At 43.2% G+C, this 20,451-nt stretch overlaps 1 protein-coding gene across 1 annotated transcript in view; it reads left to right on the top strand.

The window, feature by feature from the left end:
• Sh2d4b (SH2 domain containing 4B) overlaps window positions 1–20,451 on the top strand; it is an 84,374-nt gene that overhangs the window by 38,052 nt on the left and 25,871 nt on the right. The window contains exons 8-9 of the mRNA XM_027939877.2: window positions 11,101–11,317; window positions 15,726–15,853. Coding sequence (XP_027795678.2) covers window positions 11,101–11,317; window positions 15,726–15,853 — 345 coding nt within the window. The remainder of the gene's footprint in view (window positions 1–11,100; window positions 11,318–15,725; window positions 15,854–20,451) is intronic.

The raw sequence follows: 20,451 nt of genomic DNA, 5'->3' as shown, positions 1-20,451 counted from the left end.
GCTAATATGTCCATTCTGGAGATTTCTTACGTTAAAAAAATTAAATGCTACTTTTACTGAGTTGCCAGTAATTTCCCAGATCTATGCCTGGTATTATGGTTTAGTTTGTGGCGTTCCCCAAAAGCTCACATGTGAGACAATGCAAGAAGGTTTGGAGGAGAAATGATAGGGTTATAACCTTAAGCTAATCAGTGAATTAATTCCTAGTAGGATTAACTGAGTGGTAACTGAAGGCAGGTGGGTTGTGGCTGGAGGAAGTGGTTCATTGGGGGCATGGCTATTGGGTATATATTTTGTATCTGGAGAGTGGAGTCTCTCTCTCTGTGGTTATTAATCATCATGTGAGCTGGTTCCCTCTGCCACACTCTTCCTCCAGGATGCCTGTTCATCTTGAACCTGGAGGAATGGAGCCAGCCACTTATGGACTGACACCCCCGAAACTGAGGGCTCCCAAATAAACTTTTCTTCCTCTGTAGTTGTTCTGGTCGGGTCTTTCAAGTCGCAGAAGTGAAAAAGCTGAATAAAACACCTGGGGATCCAGAGACAAGGAATCATGGTCCTTATAAAGGAGGGACTCACCAATCAGAGCCAAGATAGGGAGCTTTGAGGGAGGATGTACTACATACCACTGGAGCACTCAGTGGCTGCCCTGGTGGGGTTCCAGAGGGTGAGGCATGACATGAGGCTTGTTAGTTGCCTAGGAATTACTGAGGCAAAGAGAACCCTTTAGATGGAGGCCCAACATGTGCAAAGGCATGGGGACAAAAGGAATGTGGCAGAAGTGTGGGGTGACTGAAGCTTGGAGAGTTTCAGGAGTGAGAAGTCAAGTGAGAAAGAGAAGGTGGAGCCAGGTTTGAAGAGTGTTTTTTTTTTTTTTTTTTTAAACGAGACAGGGTCTTGCTATGTTGTCCAGACTGGCCTTGAACTCAAGAACCTCCTGCCTTAGTCTCCCCAGTAGCTGGGATTTCAGGCACATGCTGTCATGCCCAGATGGATCATCTTTTGAAATATAAAAAATTTCAATTTTGATGAGGTCCAATTTATCTATTTTTTCTTTTGTTCTTGTGATTTGTGTCACATCTAAGAAACTAGTTGCCTAATCCAGAGTCAAAATGACTTATGCCTATCTCTCTTCTAAGATTTATGGATTTAGCTATTACATTTAGGCCTTTGATCCGTTTTGAGTTCATTTTTGTGTGAAATAGGTTCCTACTTGACCTAGTTGTCCAAGCACCATTTATTGAAAAGATTATTCTTTCAAGGGTCTTGGCACACTTACAAAAATCAATTGACCAAAAATATAAGTATCTATTCCTGGACTCTCAATTCCATTCTATTGATCTACATACTTGTTTTTAGGTCAGCACCACACAGTCATGATTCCTGTAGCTTTGTAGCAAGTTTTTAAATTGCAATGTATGAAACCTACATTGTTGCTCTTTTTCAGAATTATTTTTTGTCCCTGTTCATATGTATTTTAGGACCGACATCAATTTTGGCAGTAATGCCATCTGGGATTTCAATAATGATTGCATTAAATTTGTGCTCAATTTGGAAGTGTTGTCATCTTAATGATATTTGGTATTCTACTCCATGTATATAGAATGCCTTTCTATGTATTTAAGTCTTATTTAACCTCTTTCATAATATATTGTGGTTTTCAGAGTACTTTGTCCTTGTTTTGATAAGTTGATCCCTTGTTAAATATCTTTGTTGCTATTGTAAATGGAATTAAGTTTTTAATTTTATTTTTGGATTGTTTATTGATAGCACATAGAAATGCAATTGACTTTTGTGTACTGATCTTGTACTGTGAAATCTTACTAAGCTTTTTTATGAGCCCAAATATATATATATTTTTTGTGGTTTCCTTTTATTTTCTATAGAAAAGATGGTTTCATACAAGCAGAGATAGTTTTACTTCTTTCTTTTCAGTCTGGATGCCTTTAATTTCTTTTTCTTGCCTAGTTGCTCTGGCTAGAGCTTCTAATGCCATGTTGAATAAAAGTGGCAAAAGTGGGTATCTTTGTCCCTGATTTTGAGAGAAAGCTTTCAGTCCTCTTTTGCCATTAATATGATGTTGGCTGTGGGTTTTTCATACATAACATTTATTGGGTTGGGCAAGGTCCATGTTTTCCTAGATTGTTGAGTGTTTTTATCAGGAAAAAGACTGCATTTTGTCAAATACTTTTTCTACATCTGTTGAGATGATTATATGTTTTCGTTCTTTATTCTACTAATATGGTACATTCCATGCTGAGTTTCAGATGTTGAATCAATCTTGTATTTCTGGGATAAATTCCACTTGTCTGTAGTATACAAAACCTATTGTGTGTTGCCAGATTTGGTTTGCTACAATTTTGTTGAGGATTTTTGCATCTGTATTCATGAAGGATTTTGGTCAGTAGTTCTTGTGATATCTTTGTCTGGCTGTGGTATCTGGGTAATACTAGCCTCAAAGAATGAGTTGGGAAGTGTTCATATCTATCTTTCTTCCTTTTTTCTTTTGGTACCATTGATTGAACCCAGGGGCTTTTAACCACTGAACCACATCCCCAGTTTTTTAAAATATTTTATTTAGAAACAGGGTCTAAGTTGCTTAGGGCCTAGCTAAGTGGCTGAGGATGGCTTTGAACTTCAACCTCAGCCTCCTGAGCTGCCAGTATTACAAGTGTGTGCCACCATGCTGGGTTCATGCCTATCTTTTTATGTTTTTTGATTAGTAATTTAGTTTCTTTGCTTGTTCTGAGCCTTTTTTTCCCTTGAATAAATGTTCCCTGGATTGCTGAAAGCCTTTTGTTAATTTCTAACGTTTGGAGAGAGTTGGTTCTGATAACTTGCCAGTGTTCTTATTGTTCATAGAGGAGAGGATTTTCAGAAGTCCTTAATTCACCTTTTCTACTAATACCCTCTCAACTGATATATATCAATGCAGTGCCAATTCGAAAATACCAAGTTTCTAGGGCATATTCAGAGATATAATGGGGCTTTTGGAGAGGTAGTTGGGTGGAAAGTATTTATTTTTACATTGAATATTTAAATTTTAAGTGACATAGCACATAATTAAGTGTAGAAAAGGAATAAGTCAGAATTGGATAAAATGAAAAGTTAATTAACTTTTAAAAATTTAACTTTAATTTTATATTTAATTAATTTTTTTTCACCATGAGGCAGTTGCGGCGTTTAAGACAACCACGTTCTTCCTGTTTCTGAGCACTGATGTCTTTGACCAGATGTTCCTAGGCCTCTTGGGCCCTGGTAGCCCCGTGAGCCTGAGCCCAAAGCAGACTCCTCACAGAAGTCTCAGTGCCAACGAGGAGTGAACCTCATGTCTCATGTCTCTTTTTCCTAATTTTTTACTGTAATATTCCCAAGAAATCTTGAAAAATGGGCTATCAGAGTTCTCCAAGGTCCCCTTATGGGTTCATTTATTCTTTAGCTGGCTCAGTAAAACAGATGTGAGCAAGTAGCTGTGGTATGGGGCCATGATCCCCTGGCATCCTGCCCACTTCCTGTGGCTTTAGGGACCCCTCTGTGACTCTTTGACTTCCTTGTACTGTATTTGTGGATTCCTTGTTCAGGACAGTATCCTTTCATCTGCTGACCACTTCTGTGACTATAGGAGCAAGCCATTTTCTCCCTTCAGAGCCAGTATTACAAATGCAAATACGGTGTCCAAACGTCCTTTTTGTTTTTATCAAGGCATATTCTGAGGTGATGCCTCTCAGGGGCTGAGACACAGGAGAGGAGAATGTTCTGTGCACTGACTGATAACTGCTAGGCAGGTGTGCTTAAACTGTTCAATGCCCATTCACATAAGAATTGCAGGTTTTTTGTATGTTTGTTTTGCTTTATTTTGTACAGGGGATTGAACACAGACAGGGGTGCTTTACCACTGAGCTATATTCCCAGTCCTTTGTTTTTATTAATTCACTTACTTTGAAACAGGGTCTTGCTAAGTTGCTGAGCATTGAAGTGGCTGAGGCTGATCATGAATTTGCAATCCACCTGTCTCAGCCTCCCAAATTGCTGGGATTACAGGCATTCACCACCATATTCATCTTGGGTTGGAGTTTTAAAAGAATTTCTAAGTATTACTACAAATGGGTGTTAACTAAATTCAACTGAATGCCCCTTTTTTTTTTAACTTTTCATTGCTGTGACAAAATATCTGAGAAAAATAGCTTAAAAGAGGAAAGGTTTATTTTGACTCATGGTTTCAGAGTTTTCAGTCCATGTTCACCTGGCTCCATTGCTTCCATACCTTGATGAGGCAGCACTTCATGGTGGGTAGCATATGGTGGAGCAAAGCAGCTCACCTCATGGTGGACAGGAGGAAGAAAGAGAGGAAGGGGTGGGGGACAAGATACAGCCCCAAATAACCCACTCTCTTTAACTGGGTCCTAAGTTTCTATGATCTCCCCAAAGCTTTACTGAGTAACATTTGGCATCTGAGCCTTTGAGAAACTTTGGCATTCAAACTGTAACAGCCCCAAACCCTGAGAGTTCATAGAATTCACAAAGATTTGGGCATTTAATTGCTCATATGCCTAGAACAGCCTCAGAGCGGAGTGGGTGTTGGTATTTTTGTTGGAACTCTTTACTGATAGGAACTGAAACAGAAGCTCAGACTCAGGCATTTTTCAGGATTGTGCACAAACGCAGGCTTTCTTTTTCTCTACTCCTGGGTGTGTATTCTGGCCTGTGGATTCAATGTCTTCCAAAAGCAGGACGTAGGAAGGACGTCTCTGGCCATCTGCCTCTCAGGGCATCTGGGGGTCTGTGCACAGGAAAGAAACCAGAAACACTCATTGATTCCTTACGTAGAACTGCCCAACAACCCCAGGACCTTTGATTGGTGGCTGAATTTTCAGGAGCACAAAGCAGAAATCAGTCTCAATAAAATTTGCTTGAATCAACAAGAAGGCTTCTGGGGGCTAGAAGAATAAGACTACAAGCTGGGTAGGAATTCATTCATTTGAAATCAGAATGGAAAGAGTCAAATGGAGAAAGGAGGCAGGGCAATGTTTATACTGAAAAAAAATAGTGAATAATTACTGAAGTCACTTGAAGCTACTGTACTGTCTGGGAAGGAGAACTGGGCTGGGAGTCCTGTCCTAGCTTTGCCACTTGCTAGTGTGACCTTGAGCAAGTTCTTGCTCAATTACTCAATACCTTCCTTTGTAAAATGCAATTATTCATGCTGAGCTGAGTCTTGTTGGGAGGGTGAAATGAGAGAGGGGAAGCCAAAGCACTTTCCTAGTTGTAAGGTCTGAGCACTTGGGAAGGCTCCTCTTTTGTAGCTACATGATGGGGTGGAAAGTGAAGAGCTGGGCTGATATTTCATTAGAGATGGAGAGTGGGAATCATCTTGCCCAGGAGCCGCCTGATTGCTAATTAATGTACCATATGGCAACCGAAAACAGAAGAAACAGAAGAGATGTGATAATTCAGGCTCTCTGATTTTAGTTCCTCATTTTATATTTTCTTAAAGACCAAAGAGCTATACTCTGGAGCCTGTCATTCAAATCCAACAAAGCTATTCTGCACTCAATTAACTTAATATGAAAGATATAGTGGGCCATTAATCTATTGAGGAACAGCAGTTTTTGATAAAACAGCCAAATTAAATTCTCCAGTTAGGCGGAAAAAAAAAGGAAATTATTCCTTTTAGTATCACTTGAGTACAAAGTTATTTAGTTCAAATAGCAGAGCTCTGGCTTCTGAGAATCTCTGAATAGACTGGGCACAGGACTTCATTTGATAATATTTCCACTGTGAACTTGTAGGACTGTAGAGTTAGGTAACATCGAGTTGCACACAGATGAGGGGTGAGCCATATTTGGCAAATGAAGCTTTTAAAAATTGGGCACTTATTGTTGTTAGAAATGTAAATGGGTTTTGGACCCATCGTTGAGACTTGTGTTTGCCTGTTTCTTCCCAAACTGTGTAAATTTGGTTATAGCCCCAAACCAATAATCTGTATCTAGTTGTCTCAGCCCTTGCAAATTGTTGACAGAGCAAATGCAAAATGTGTGCTTAGGCCCAGTCCAGGGTTCCGTGATGTTAATTCTAGTCCCTTTCCTCTGAAAGGTGTGCCCTGATTCTGGGTTGAATATCAGTTTTTTCTTTCTTTCTTTCTTTCTTTCTTTCTTTTTTTTTCTCTCTCTCTTTCTCTCTTATTCTTCCTTGTCTTTCAAGGGGCTTTATGCAATGCCAGGCAAGTGTTCTACCACTGAGTTCTATCCCCAGCCCTTTTTACTTTATTTTGAGACAGGGTCTCACTAAATTGCCTAGGCTGTCTTCAAACTTGCCATCCTCCTGCCTCAGCCTCTGAGTAGCTGGGATTACAGGTTTGCAACACTGCACCCAATTGAATATCAGTGATTCTAAAATGCTGTGAGCTTGGGACAGACTGAACCTGGAGGAGCTTGTGAAGCTGTCATCTGGCCTGGAAGTGGGAAGGAGCAGAGTGGAATTTGGGGCTGAAAAGAAAGTTAAAGTATAATACGAAAGAGGGGTGTTTTCTATCCATGGATGGGGGGTCCTGAAGTTTCTCCCTGGAGGTAACTACGGATGGTCTTTTACTCAGGACAAGGTGATATCTTGATAAATCCATCATAAATTAAAAATATGGCAAACTTAGAATGCATTTCATCCCCTTAAACTACAGAACATCCTGGCTCAGCAACATAGCACCCTGTAGTGTGTCCGTTGTTCACCTTTGTGGTCACCTGATTGATAAAGAACTGTGGCTTGCTACTGTGAGAGAAGATGGGACTGCTTATTACTAGCCTAGAAAAAGATCCAATTCAAAACTTGAAGTATGGTTTCTACTGAATACATACCCCCATTAAAGTTGAAAATTATAAGTTGGAAACCATCTGTAGTTTGAAGTGCACCCCACTGTCTAGGTGCCTGAGCTCCCATGTGTCCAGTTGTGCCCTATGTAGGGTTCTGTCTGCTCTCCAGTTGCTCAGGAACCCCTGAGCAACCAGTTAGCCCAACATTCTTGTCTTAAAGAGTGGCTGCAGTTGCTCCTGGAGGCCACAGGGGGTCACTGTTGGCAGACATCTGACATTTCTGGCCGGTAAGGATATTTGGCAGCTGACCTTGGAAGTCTCTGAGTTGGGGCTTGCGGCCCCTTTTCTAGGCTTACCTTAGTTGTGGGAAAACTTCACTTGCTTTTCCAGAGGTTCACCTCTCAGTCTTTATCATCTTTAGTACCAAACCTGCTAATTCCTGCAGGTGACTGGGACTCTACCAGGCTGAGTCTCCAGAGCCTGTGTGTATACCCTGCCACCTATTCTTACTTCCCTGTGCTTGGGAAACCTCACCTTTACACAAGTTTTCATTTTCCCCCATTCCCCGACAGGAGCCTCTGACTCTACCCAGCTCCCCGCCGTAAGCCACCCCCCAACTTCCACCTAGGGGTAAACTCTTCCTAGAGGATGTGTATCAGTCCCTTTGTCTCAGCCTACATAACAGCAAACACTAGACGACATTTAGTGAAGTTCTACCTTGTGCCAGGTGCTGTGCAGATTTCTTCCATATTTCATTTACATCTCAGTGGGGCCTATGGGGACCCCATTTTATAGATGAATAAATAAAGTGTAGCTATGGTAATTTGGGTTGCCCACGACCACATAAAGCAGTTTTCAAATATATCTGTTCACATACAAACACAATTTAAATCTCTGTCGCTGCCTTTGCTATATTATTGGATTACTCATTAATTTTCGGTGACAGTCTACTCTTCACTACAAATTGACATTGCTCTGAAGCATCCGGTTCCTCTGTAGGATGTAACTGGATCAAATGAACTTGGAAGGGAGACACTGGTTCCTTTCTCACTGTGCAGGGGAGGGGAGTGGGCATGACCCTGGGAACCAGGGGCAAATCCACTGAAGAGGGGTTTCCTGAGGGGCAGAGACTCAGGATTTTCTAGAACCAAGTGCCTTCTGGGCCTTTCCTCTCAGACTTCCTCCTCATGTCTAAAGCTCACCCCTATCCCACCTGCTCATCCCTGGTTGTCCAAGGTAGAAACTTGGCCGTCACTGCTCTCTGCCTGTTGCTCACTACCAATCTAAAACCTTCCAGGGTTCTGAGGGTTCTACTTGTTAATTTCTCTGAGTTTTCATCCCGATTGCCCTGGCCATTTTCCTGAGACCATCTAAGTCCCACTGGGGCCTGACTGAATTTCTGTTTTCTAAGTCTTTAGTTTTGTTCCTGTGTAATTTATTACCAACGCGGTAGCCCAATCTTTTAAAAGTGCAACTAGCATCCTTCTTTCCTGTTTGAAACCTTCCAGTGACTTACAGTCACCTTTTGGTAAAGGATTAGAACTCATTAGCCATAAGCTATTGATCTCCCAAATGGCCTTTTCTGTTTCTTCAGCCTTGTCACTTGTCCCCTCCCTCTGAGCACTTCCCTCTGTCCATGCTCCACTCCCTCTTGCCTCTGGGTCTCTGCACATGATCTTCCCCTGCTTAGGATGTCCTTCCTCTGGCCTCTGTTGGTTGAATCCTGGGTGTCCATCGGACATCAGCTTAGATGTTTCCCCTTCAGAGGATGTCGCTGGCTGGCTGGGGTGTCCCTCCTCTGGAGCCCCAGCACCTGTGCACACTCCCACCACAATTCCATTCACTACTCACAGATGTGTTTCTCCTATGAGACAGTAAGTCCTCTCAGGGCAAGACATTGCTGGTCCACACGGCCTACCACAGGCCCAGCCGCCTGCTGATAATGGTGATCTTGATCTAGAGACCCACTCATCAAGATGCTGAACTGCCATCTGTCAGAAAATTGTTAGAACTGCTGTACACTTCTATGGTGACCATGCTGTGACTGTGCCCCCGAGAGCTGTACTCAGTGCTCAGTTTGCAGTAAAAGCAGTGTCCCTGTGCAGCACGGAATAGGTACCGAGTAGGCCTAAGACTTGTGCTGAATAAATGCAGACACCTTGCCTGTTGCTGAAATAGGTAAAAATCCTTCCTCTTTCAACAACTAGCCTGGTTGTACTTATGGAGCTGTGTAACTGCTCATGGGGATTCTGTCAAGAGGAAAAACAACCGCTGTGTCAGAGAACTGAGCAGGAACCCTGAGCACAGATAAGGGCATGATTCTGGAGTAAACTAGCTATTTGGCAGCTTTTAGATTAGGATGCTACTATCTCCATCTTTCAGGGAGGGAAAACTAAGACCCAGAGAGATGAGAAGTTGTATCAGGCCAAACAGGGAGCCAGAAGCAAAACCCCTGACTGTTAATCAGTTGAGTGTCACTGTGTCTCTCTGCAACTTCCAGAAGTCCTTGTAGGGCGTGAGCTTCTAGTGTGTAGTTTGCCGTTTAGTTTGTAGTACAGTGCAAAGCCTGTCCCAGGGCATCTTGATCTTGTCTGAACCTCCTCCCGACAATGCAAGGCAGGTTTCATGGTGTTCATACTATCTGAAACTTACAGAGGAGTCAATGGGACCCCAAACACCGCTTTTCTTCCTGGAATAGCCTTTTCCTTCTCCTTTCTCTGAAAAACTCCTCTTGATCTTTCCAGACTGTCTTAGTTCATTTTCTGTTGCTATAATAGAATAGCTGAGACGAAGTAATTCATAATTCAGACAAGATCAAGGTCCTGGGTCAGGCTTTGCGCTGCACTACAAACTAAAGTAAAGAGGTTTATTTTATTTTTTCATTGTTCTGGAAGTCCAAAAGCAAGGGAGAGAGGGAGGGAACAAGGGAATAGACCTGCTTTATAACAACCTGCAGATAATTTATCCCATAGAAACTAGCCCTACTGTCAACAGAAAAAATCTTAGTACCTCTTAAGGCTCCACCTCCCAACACCACTACCTGGCAACCAAATTTCAACATGAGTTTTGATGAGAACAAACCACATCTACCTTATAGCATAGCCTGGTTCAATTCTCTCCTCTGTTATGGTTCTAGTTCCCTAGCAGGTTGTGAGGGCTGCAGACCCTACATGCTGACAGTGCTTTATTGGTCCTCTTCTAAATAATGCTCACGACCTGCTTCATTAAGGTGGAGATATTTACTTGTCTTGTTTTCCTACCCTGGCCTAGAGAGCTTTTAAAGAAAGGTCTGTTTCTTTGTTATCTCTTTATCCAGCTCAGGGCCAAATACAAATTTAAAGACTTAATCAGGAGCATTCAGGCATCCAAAAATGTGTATTGCTTGCCAACCCTTTCCAGGCACTGGAAACAATGCCAACAATGGGCAGATCAAAGAAAATTCCCTACCTGCCCTCATGGAGCTCACAGCCAAGTGGATATTCTGTATGTGACTTCCATGAGGGGCACTTCTATAATTACCTTCTTAAAGACGGAATTTTTTTCTCAGTTATGTTATCCTCCTGGAAAAAGTTCTTTGACTGCCTGTGAAGAAGAATGATTTATTCTGGGACTAGGGCAACTTACTTTGTATCCTCCAAATACTAATAAAAATGCAGTTTTTGATAGGTGGTGGGTTGTTGCTTTGTGACTGTTGAATGGAGGTGGAGGACAAGTGGACTACAAGTATCATTTTCCTCCAAGAGGGGAAGGTGAACTGCTGGATCAGGGCAATCACTAGCCTTGCACAATTAGAAGACCAAAGCTAGCTTTGGGGTTTTCTATCAAAGAACTTGTAGATTTGAGTGGCAGATAGGGGTGTGATAAAATGCAATCAAACTACAAAATAACTCATTTTAATGGCAGACCTTGAGTTTAATAGACTTCGTTCTTTTTCCTTCATTTCCTCAGTTCTAGACTTTTCTGGGTTTTTGAAACAGCAATATACTGGCCTTTTCAAGGCCATTTGGCTGTGACAGGGCTCTACCTTGAGGAACATGCAAATGTGGAAAGCCAAAAAGAAGGGTGTCTTGGAGTCTATAAATACCTTCATGTATTTATACATGAAGAATGAAAGTTATCAAAAGATTCTGCCCTTCCTCCATGCTTTTAGGGCTAAGCCTGCCCTACTATTTCCAGAGGCTCCAAACCTCCCTGTAGCACAAATAGGTCTGGTGGCCAGCTTCTAGAGAATCCACCTGTATGTGCACTGTAGCCTGGGCCATAGGTGCAGACCAACACACCATTTCCCCCTTTTCAGTGCGCAGGTCCAAGGCAGCTGATGAGGAGAGGAGCCGCAGGGCCCAGCGTGCCCGAGATGAGTACCGGCGCCACTCACTCCGTGCCATCCAGAAGGGTACAGTTGCTGGCCTTAGCTCCATGTTCCAGGAGCTCGGCCAGAACCATGAGCAGGAATCAAGACTCTACCACCATCTTCCTGGTCCTGGTCCACCACCACCCCTCGCTGTGCCTGTAAGGTGAGTCGGGGATCCACGTTGACATTTGTGGGGTTGTGGGGAGAGCATTGAACTGGGGCATGCCACACCTAGTTCCATTCTGGGCTCTGCCCATAACCTGCTAGTTATTTCCCCTCTGTGTGCCTAGTCTGTGTTTCAGGGTGGAAGGAGATGCAGTGGGATGGGGTTTGGAAATTTCTAACAACTTAGAGTCCTATGAGTCCCTTTGACAATCTGAAGAAAGCTGGATACCTTCTTCCCCTCAAAATGTGCATATATACATACCTCAAAATGCACACAATTCTTAACTCCTAAAGAGCCATGGGCCCTAGTCAGCAAGTTATAATGAAAGGCCTCAGATTGGTGTAATAAGGTATAATAAGGCCCAACAACCCAGAATCCAGGGTTTGGGCCTTTTCTACATACCAATGATGCTGGTTTAACCTGTTTGAATAGCAGATTTGCATATTAGGTGTGGCTGAGTACAGGAGGGTCCTCTCATACATTTGTGTCCCCAGGAGGTTTGTTCAGCAAGGACTTCCCATGATTGCCAGGACTAAAGGTCAAGAGGTTGCAGCTGGCCTCTGAACCTTCCACTTGTCTCCACTGAAGGCCAGCCATGGGGTTTGGCTCCTTTTAGACCCCATTCCACATGATTGCATTTATATTCAGGGGAATTAAAAAAAAAAAACAAAAAAAAAAAACAGGCAGGGCCCAGAGGTGGGTGGTGAGCACCTGCTTCTCCCTTTACTACAGGGAACACTTGGAAGTCAGTTCACCACCAGAGAGTGGGGGTGGTATGAATTGTACTTTAATTGGAGTTTGAGATTATTCATAACCTCCTGTTTCCTTCCCCTGCAGTCCAGGGAGAGCTGACCAGGTCTCCAGTTCTTCCCTCCTTCTCTCCCCACTCCTTTCCTTTCTTGTCATGTAAGGTTCTCAAACCGGAAAGTTTAATAAGGTAGACTGCACCAAGAAGAATCTGACTGCCTCCTCTGCATTCCATCTGCCGAAGTCCCTCTTCCCCACAGGTCATTATGGCTCTTCAGTGTCCTTTGTGCCCACCCAGTTTCTCTTTAGAGTCACCAACATGAAAAGTCTTATCCCCACTCCCACCAGCTTCTAATAGCTACCTAGTATTCTACTGCATGGATGTGCTATAATTTATTTATCAAAAACTCTATTAGTGGGCATTAGTGTTGTTTCAAATCTTTGGTTATAACCAACAGTGCCCTGAATAAATGACAGAATGATAGAAATTATATGTATGCAATCATTATCTGAAAGAGGAGTTCTCAAAAGTGGGATCACTGGGTCAAGGTCTAAGTGCATTAACAATTCAGCTTGCCCTCCTCAAGACTCAAACCAATTCACACTCTTCTTCTTCTTTTTTAAAATTTTACTTTTTATTCTAATTTGTTATATATGACAGCAGAATGCATTACAGTTCAAAAAACATATAGAGCACAATTTTTCATATTTCTGGTTGTATATTCACACATTCGTGTCTTCATATATGTACTAAGGGTAATGATGTCCATCTCATTCCACCGTCTTTCCTACCCCAATGCCCCCTTCTTTCTCCTCCCACCCCTTTGCCCTATCTACAGTTTGTCTATTCCTCCCTTACTCCCCCTCCCAACCTCACTATGAATCAGCCTCCTTATATCAGCCCACTCTTATTCTTTAGCCTGGCCAACAGTGCTTTGTCAGACTTTTGTTTTGTGTGAGAAATAACATCTCAGAGCAAGTTTAAATGTGCATTTCTACTTATATAGTCTTTTATATTTGTTTTAGGGCCATTAGTATTTCTTTATCTGTCTGTTCATTCCCCTAATCATTTTTTCATGGTGTGACTATTCTTTTTCTTATCAATCTCTAGGAACTCTTTACATGTTAGGGAAAAGGAAACTTTGTTTGTGATAAGTATTTTTTTCTCTGCTTGTCATTGATCTTTTGATGTTTGTGATGGAATTTTCCATCATGTATAAATTCTTGATTTTTCTGAGGTTTAATTTTGTTATGTTTTCTGAATAGTTAGAAAAGCTCACTTCCACTTTTGCGTTTTTTTTTTTTTTTTTTTTTAAGAAACCCATAATTTGCCCAGATGATAGAACCATATGAACTATGGTGAACTTGGCTCCAGGTTAGCTATGTGGTCAATAGGGAAGGGGTGGCCCTGCAGCCGGCCTTGAGGGGGTCAAGATGCCAGGTAGTTGGAGCAACAGGACTGGACACACAGAGAGGTGTACATCTGTCTTCCTAGCACCACTGCCCTCAGCTTGATGGTGCTGGCCCTGCCCAGCACCTCTTTGTCTGACTGTGCTAAAGACACACATTACTGACAGGAGGAGAGTCACAGGTGCAGAAATGAGGCTTCTGGCTAGGTAGCCCCATTGGAGCACCTGCCCTAGCATTTATATTCTGGGGAATCAAATTCCTTGCTTAGAAATTCTCTGTTTAGAGTTGAGTGTGGTGGCGCATGCCTGTTATCCCAGCAATTCTGCAGAGAGGCTGAGGTAGGAGAATCACATGCTTGAGGCCAGCCTGGGTAGCTTAGCAAGACCCTGTCCAGCCTTTAAAATGAAAAAAAAAAAAGGGCTGGGAATGTAGCTTAGATGTAAATGTAAAAGGGATGGTAGAGCACGCATTTAGCACATGCAAGGTGCTGGGTTCAATCCCCAGCACTACAAAAAACATAAATAAAAATCAAAACTCTACTTAGAAACAATTCAGTTTTACTGCTTAGAAACAGAAGGACAAGAGGGAGTGCATTTTTTTTTTTTTTTTTTGCTGTTATTTTTAACCTCCTGTTACCTTCTAAGGAGACAGAGTCCTAGAAACTAAGGATTCTTTCCTCTGACACAGTTATTTTTGGGGGGAATACAAATGTAGAGGAAGAGGCTGGACTGCCCTGTGTTGCTTAGTTGAGAGGAAAGGCACCGGAGGGTACTGAGAAGGAGGAGACCTTCCCATGGGAGGACAGAAGAGAGAGCAGGACTAGCTGTGGGGTGGAGAGGTGGAGAAGCAGAGCCTGGACAGACACACTGGCTATAAACTGTGAAATGTAACTTCACCCTTTGTCTTTCTTCCAGAATCTTTTTTGAACTCTACAGTGTTCAGTACTGTGTGTATGTGTGTGTGTGTGTGTGTGTGTGTGTTTGCATATACACGTGTATGTAAGTAGGTCTATTCTGAGGCTTGAAAGGAGGTACTGTGCTCAGCGTCAAAATGTTGGTACAAAGAAAATGTAAAGTTGTTTGTTTTAAAAAAGGAAACCAATGGCAACAGGGGTGACTTCTAAATGCCACAACGAGTAGTGACAGTAGTGACAAAATAAGAATTTACCAGGTTCCTACCTTTCAGTGAAGAGGCTAAGGATGTCCAAGTGGGCCAAGGCTTTGTTCTTCAGGCCTTGTGTTTTCATAGCATGAATTAACACAGGGTGGTCTTACTACATATTTATTCAGCAAACGGTTGTTGGGTGCCTGGCCTGTTACGTGGCATGTGCTCTCTAACTCCCAATGTGCTTTATTTTAGTATAACTCAGATACGACAGGGGTCTTATGTGGCCCAATTTCTGTGCATTCAAGAACCACCATTCAGAAACAAAAACAATGGAAATCCTGACTTTCTTTGTGAGAAAATATGAAAAGTGTCTAATTTATCACTCAGATCTTCACCTGCTGCTGCTTCTTCATCTCTCCCTCCATCTTCCATCCCTCACTGATTTCCTCCTGGCCATGGTGAAGTTTTGTTCCCTTCCCCTCTCTCTCCTCTCCCTTATGTTCTTTATTTCCTGGGTGGAGAGTCTCAGCATTTCCAGGGCAAATTAATGTTCTTTGGTCTCTTTCTGTGCATTTTCCTGATTCTGCTCACGAAAACACAGGAGCTCGCTGGCAAAGGCAGGTGTCTCCTCAGGGACAGGGCATGGCAGAGGGAAGGCATGGGAGGTAAAAAATCAGAACTCACTTTAGTGGTGGGTAGAGGACACTCCCACATTAATAAATTTGCTCCTGCTCTGCTAGGATCCTTATTCATGGATGCTGATGCTTATGACCTGGCCTATGCCCGAGGGAAGGATAAGGTTTCCCCTGCTTTGGTTATCTCTTATTTTCTTTCTGTGCTTACCCATGTGGTTTTATTTGCAGCAAGTGTTAACAGTGTCCTTTGGGGAAAAACAATAATAGCTGCTACATAATAATCTGCAAAGTGCCTTCAAGTACCTGGACTTGTTGAATCCTCTTCATGGCATGAATGTGGGTATTGTGCTTATTCATGCTCAGTGTCCCCTCTTCCCCTTCTCCCTCCCTTCCTTTTTCATTCCATCCCCCTTCCTCTTCCCTCTCACTTCTTCCTATTCCCTATCTTCCCCTTCCCTCCTTCCTCCATCCCTCCCTGACTCTTCCACTTTCCCCTGTCTTCTCAGCAGGACTTGGGAGCGCCCACTGCGTCCACTCTCCAGAGAAGTCATTGTCCGCTGGTTTAAGGAGGAGCAGCTGCCTCGCCGAGCTGGCTTCGAGAGGAACACCAAGTCGATCGCTCCCTGGTTCCATGGTAGGGCCATTTTCTGGGCTTGAGAAAAGATGTATCCACACATCTGCCACTCTCTGGCTGGAGCATGGGTCATGAAGGGCAGCTATAACCAGGGTGCAGAGGTCTTTAGATTCTAGGATGCCTCTGTTCTGGCCCTAGCAGCTCCAGCAGGAGTCTAGGAGCCTGGAGGCACCTGGGGTGCTGGACCACTGTATTTGCTGGGAAGGGTGAACATGAGTCCTTTCTACTGCTGTCACCATGTGACCTCCTTGGCCATCAAAGCTCCTCTAAGGCATCTCCCCAATACTCACAAGGCAGTGAGTTCTCAGTAGGTACAGAGATCCTAGTGGGCAGGACACATAGCTTTGTGTCTGAGCCTGTACCTTGGGATTCTGGCCACAGCCTAACACTGTAAACTCTGAAAAAATCCATGTTGATTAGATGACAGATGGCTGAATAGAGAGGTTAGAGTTGTCCAAACACAGAGGATTAGGTATTGGAAGTCATTCAATCCCTCTATTATTGATAAGAAACTGAGGCACAGAGAGAGGAAGAGGTTTTCATAAGGCATGCCAAGGAACTTGAAAGTCAAGTTCATTTCACTGCTCATGACTCCACTCCAGTGATGTGCTTACGTAGTGACTTCAAGCAAAGAAACAGCACCGTGACTTCAGCAGACTGGCTACAGGGAAATAGGAGTGGTTACCAGCCACCAGTCCCCTCTGTATCAGTTAGTATTGCTGCAAAGCAAATTGCCCCAGAACTCAGCAGCTTCAGGCAAACAAGCATTTATTGTTTTTTTCATGAATTTCTGAATCAGTGTGGCAGTTCTAGTTTGGGTTGGGCTCAGATTATCTTGGCTGAGCTTGCTCATGTGTCTCTGAGCAGCTAGAGGGCCAGATGGGGCTGGCTGATTCAGGATGGTCTCAGCTGGGGTGTCTCCTCTTGGCTGCCTGTGGCCTCACCCTCTAGCAGCTGGGCAGAGACCATCTAGTTCCTCTGGGGAAGCTGAATCTTGACCTTGCTCCCTGAACCTTCCCTTCCTAGCCAGCATTGAGCTCAGGTTTGCCTGGGAGCTCCCCTGGATAGAAAGGATCTCCCTGCTACCATTATCACCCATTTGACCTTTACCTGCCTGTTTCCTGTCTGCCAGTCTCCCGGGAGCTTGACTAGCCTCACCCTTGGCCTGCATTTCCCCTGCATTTATTCTGCTGTTGTGAACTACCTCCTTGCTTCCTGGCGAACTTCTGTGTCTTCTCAGTTCTCTCCAGATGGAGAGATGAACCCAGAGTCATGATGTGCACTAGAGACTGTGGTATCTCCAGGGTTGACGGGCAGATGGCAGAGGGAGGCCTTCCCAGGCAAGCTCTGGACATGGCTTCTGGCTCCAGGAGAGGCAGCTGTGGCACTTAGAAGAAATCATGCCTGGGTGAGCATGGGTGAGCCATCTCCAGGAGCCCAAAGCACTTATGAAATATGAGGTGCAGGCAGCTGGCACTCTACAGACAGGACAGCTGAGATGCAGTGCTGAGAAGGACTGCTGAAGGTCACAAAAGTGGTGGCCACCCATCCAGGCTGTGGGGTGCCCTGTTGGTCTGTTTCTTTCACTGGGGGCCTCCACGATTTATCCTCCACATAACATCCTGAAAAATCTTTTACATATAATTTGTTCCTGTCACTCCCATGCCAGTACCCTCACTCCTGCTTCTCTCTATACATGCAGTGAAAACCAAAGTCCATTCTGGAGCCCACATGTCCCCAAGTGACAGATCCTACTCAATTCCCACATGCCAGAATTTTCTCCTTGCTCTCAAAGCTCTGAACTTATTTTGATCTCCTCAAATGAGCCATCTTCTTTCTGTCTAGGCCCTTTGCTCTTGTGATTGCTCTGCTTGAGTTTGTTCTCTTTCCCCAGCTCTTTGCATGGCTGACACATCTTTATTTTTCCTCTGACCTATCCCCTCCTCAGAGAATTCTTTCCTGAAGCAGTTTTCCTTAATTTGCCTTGTTTAGTTCCTTAAAGGCATTCACCCCATTGTTATTTGTCTTATTTCTTGTTTTCTGTTCTCCTACCTGAATGTGAGTCTGTCAGGCTCAGGGCCTTGTCTGTTCCCCTAGTGCCTGGTATAGTAAGTATCCATGACGGGAATGGCTGAAGGTGGGAATGAAGCGTCGTCGGAGCTGGGATTAGATCCCAGGTTTCCAATTCCAAAGAACAGCCCTTGCTTCTCTAAATGAGGCCCTGCTATGTGCATGAGTCCCCTCAGAGCCTAGGAACAATGCAAGGGTTGTCTTGCCTTCCCAGTTGTCCATGTGTTCCATGGGGACAGGCACCTCTGTCTTTACCCCTCCTCCTGCCTTCCACCTGCCTAGGGCTCAGGTGCAGAAACACATCTAAGGCAAACTCACCATCTTCCTCTGGTGTCACTATTGTGGAGCTTTCCAGTCCCACTAATGGCATCACCATTGTATAGGTTGCAATGTGTAGGTCAGCTTGGTTGTACCTAAGTAACAGATGCACCCCAAATCTCAATGACTTCTATTAAATAAGTTTTTAAATTGATTTTTATTTGTTTCAATTAGTTATACATGACAGTAGAATGCATTTATGTACTTTGATATATCATACATAGATGGGATATAATTTCTCATTTTTCTGAGTGTACATGTTGTAGAATCATATTGGTCATGTAGTCATATATACATACAGTAATAATGTCTGTTTCATTCTACTACCTCTTCTATCCCCACATCCCCACTTCCCTCCCTTCACTTCCCTCTACCTAATCTAAGGTAACGCTATTCTTCTCTAGTGCCCCCACCTCCAGCCTTATTGTGAATTAACATCCGCATATTAGAGAAAATATTCAGCCTTTGCTTTTTTGGGATTAGTTTATTTTGCTTAGTATGATATTCTACAGCTCCATCCATTTACTGGCAAATGCCATAATTTCACTTTTCTTTAAAGCTGAGTAATATTCCATTGAGTATATATACCACATTTTCTTTATCCATTCATCTATTGAAGGACACCTAGGTTGGCTCCATAGTTTAGCTATTGTGAATTGAACTGCTATAAACATTGACATGCCTGAATTACTGTAGTATGCTGATTTTACGTCCTTTGGGTATAAACTGAGGAGTGGGATAGTTGGGTCAAATGGTGGTTCCATTTCAAATTTTCTGAGGAATCTCCATACTGCTTTCCATAGTGGTTGCACCAATTTACAGTCCAACCCAAAACAAGTTTTATTTCTTACCTATGTCTCATGCCCATCAGGTGTTGATTTCTTTTAAAATTTTTTTCTTAGTTGTTGATAGATCTTTATTTTATTTATTTATACATGGTGCTGAGAATTGAACCCAGTGCCTTACACATGCCAGGCAAATGCGCTACTGCTGAGCCACAGTCCCAGCCCCAGGGGTTGATTTTAGACTTTAATCTGGGCCTCAAACCAAGGGAGCCACCTCTGTTGGAAACTCTGATAGTCCCATGTTAGATTATAAGGAAAAAAAAGACTTGGTGAGCCACACAGTGACCCTAGAGCTTCTACATGAAACTGATACCTGCCATTACTACACACATTTAATTAGCCAGAACCAGCCTGGCTTCCACAGTGTGGTAGAGTATGACAGTAGCATCTATTAAGTGATTCCTTATGGCTCAGAGAGAAGGTGGTCAATACAAGTGACTGAGACATGTGCCCCTGGAGCTGGTCCCAGGGATTCCCTGCCCCTCACTTCTGTCACATCATGTGTTCCTGAAGCCCCCATGGAGCCTCCATTTGAATCACCACTTTCCTCTTAACTCACGCATTATTATTGCCATGGGAGCAGGGCACAGCACCTCAGATTCCTGCAGAGTGCAACTCAAACCTTCTGTGGAAGTAGGGGATTGACAGCTGCACTGACTGCACAGCGAGGCTGGTGGTGGCCAATGGAGAAGGCGCAGTGGAGGTGCTCAAATTTGTCTTTAGCTTTTTTTCTACCTTGATGGAGAAAAAGCTCATTTTATGTTGTCATAGAACAAACAGAACCAAGATTTAAATCACAATTTATGTAACTGATTTCATGTTCTCCCTTATTCCTACATAAAACATTCTGGAAATTTGCTCATACAGGGAAGGGAGCTATTTAGTGACCAAATCTTCATTGATCTGTGGCAGAATGAAAGAAAAAAGGCTCACATATGGAGGATGGCCAAGTGTCTTTGCTTAGAAATGACTGTGCTGTATTCTAAGATTATCTCCTTTCTTCAGTTTTAGTGTTAAAACATCCTATCTTTTATGAATTGATGGTGGTAGTAAACAGTAGTTATTTTTATATATTGTCCTTGGAAGAGCAAAAGCCTGGGAACAGTTATTGGTATGTTCCAACCACCCTCCCAATGTAGGAATTCACTGTCAGAGGAGATTGGGCTCCTTCTGTATTAATCCTTCAGAGACTGGGAACTCACTACTCCTCAGGGAGACTGCACCAGGCAAATTTTTAGGTTTTTTTTTTTAATTAATTTTTTTAAAAATATATTTTTAGTTGTTGATAGATCTTTATTTTATTTATTTAAATAAATAAATAAATAATGTGGTGCTGAGAATCAAATCCAGTCCTCACACATGCCA

Source organism: Marmota flaviventris, chromosome 4 (assembly GCF_047511675.1).
Source record: "Marmota flaviventris isolate mMarFla1 chromosome 4, mMarFla1.hap1, whole genome shotgun sequence".
NCBI lineage: Eukaryota > Metazoa > Chordata > Mammalia > Rodentia > Sciuridae > Marmota > Marmota flaviventris.
The sequence above is the reverse complement of the archived record's forward strand: the minus strand, read 5'-3'. Positions and strand labels throughout refer to the sequence as shown.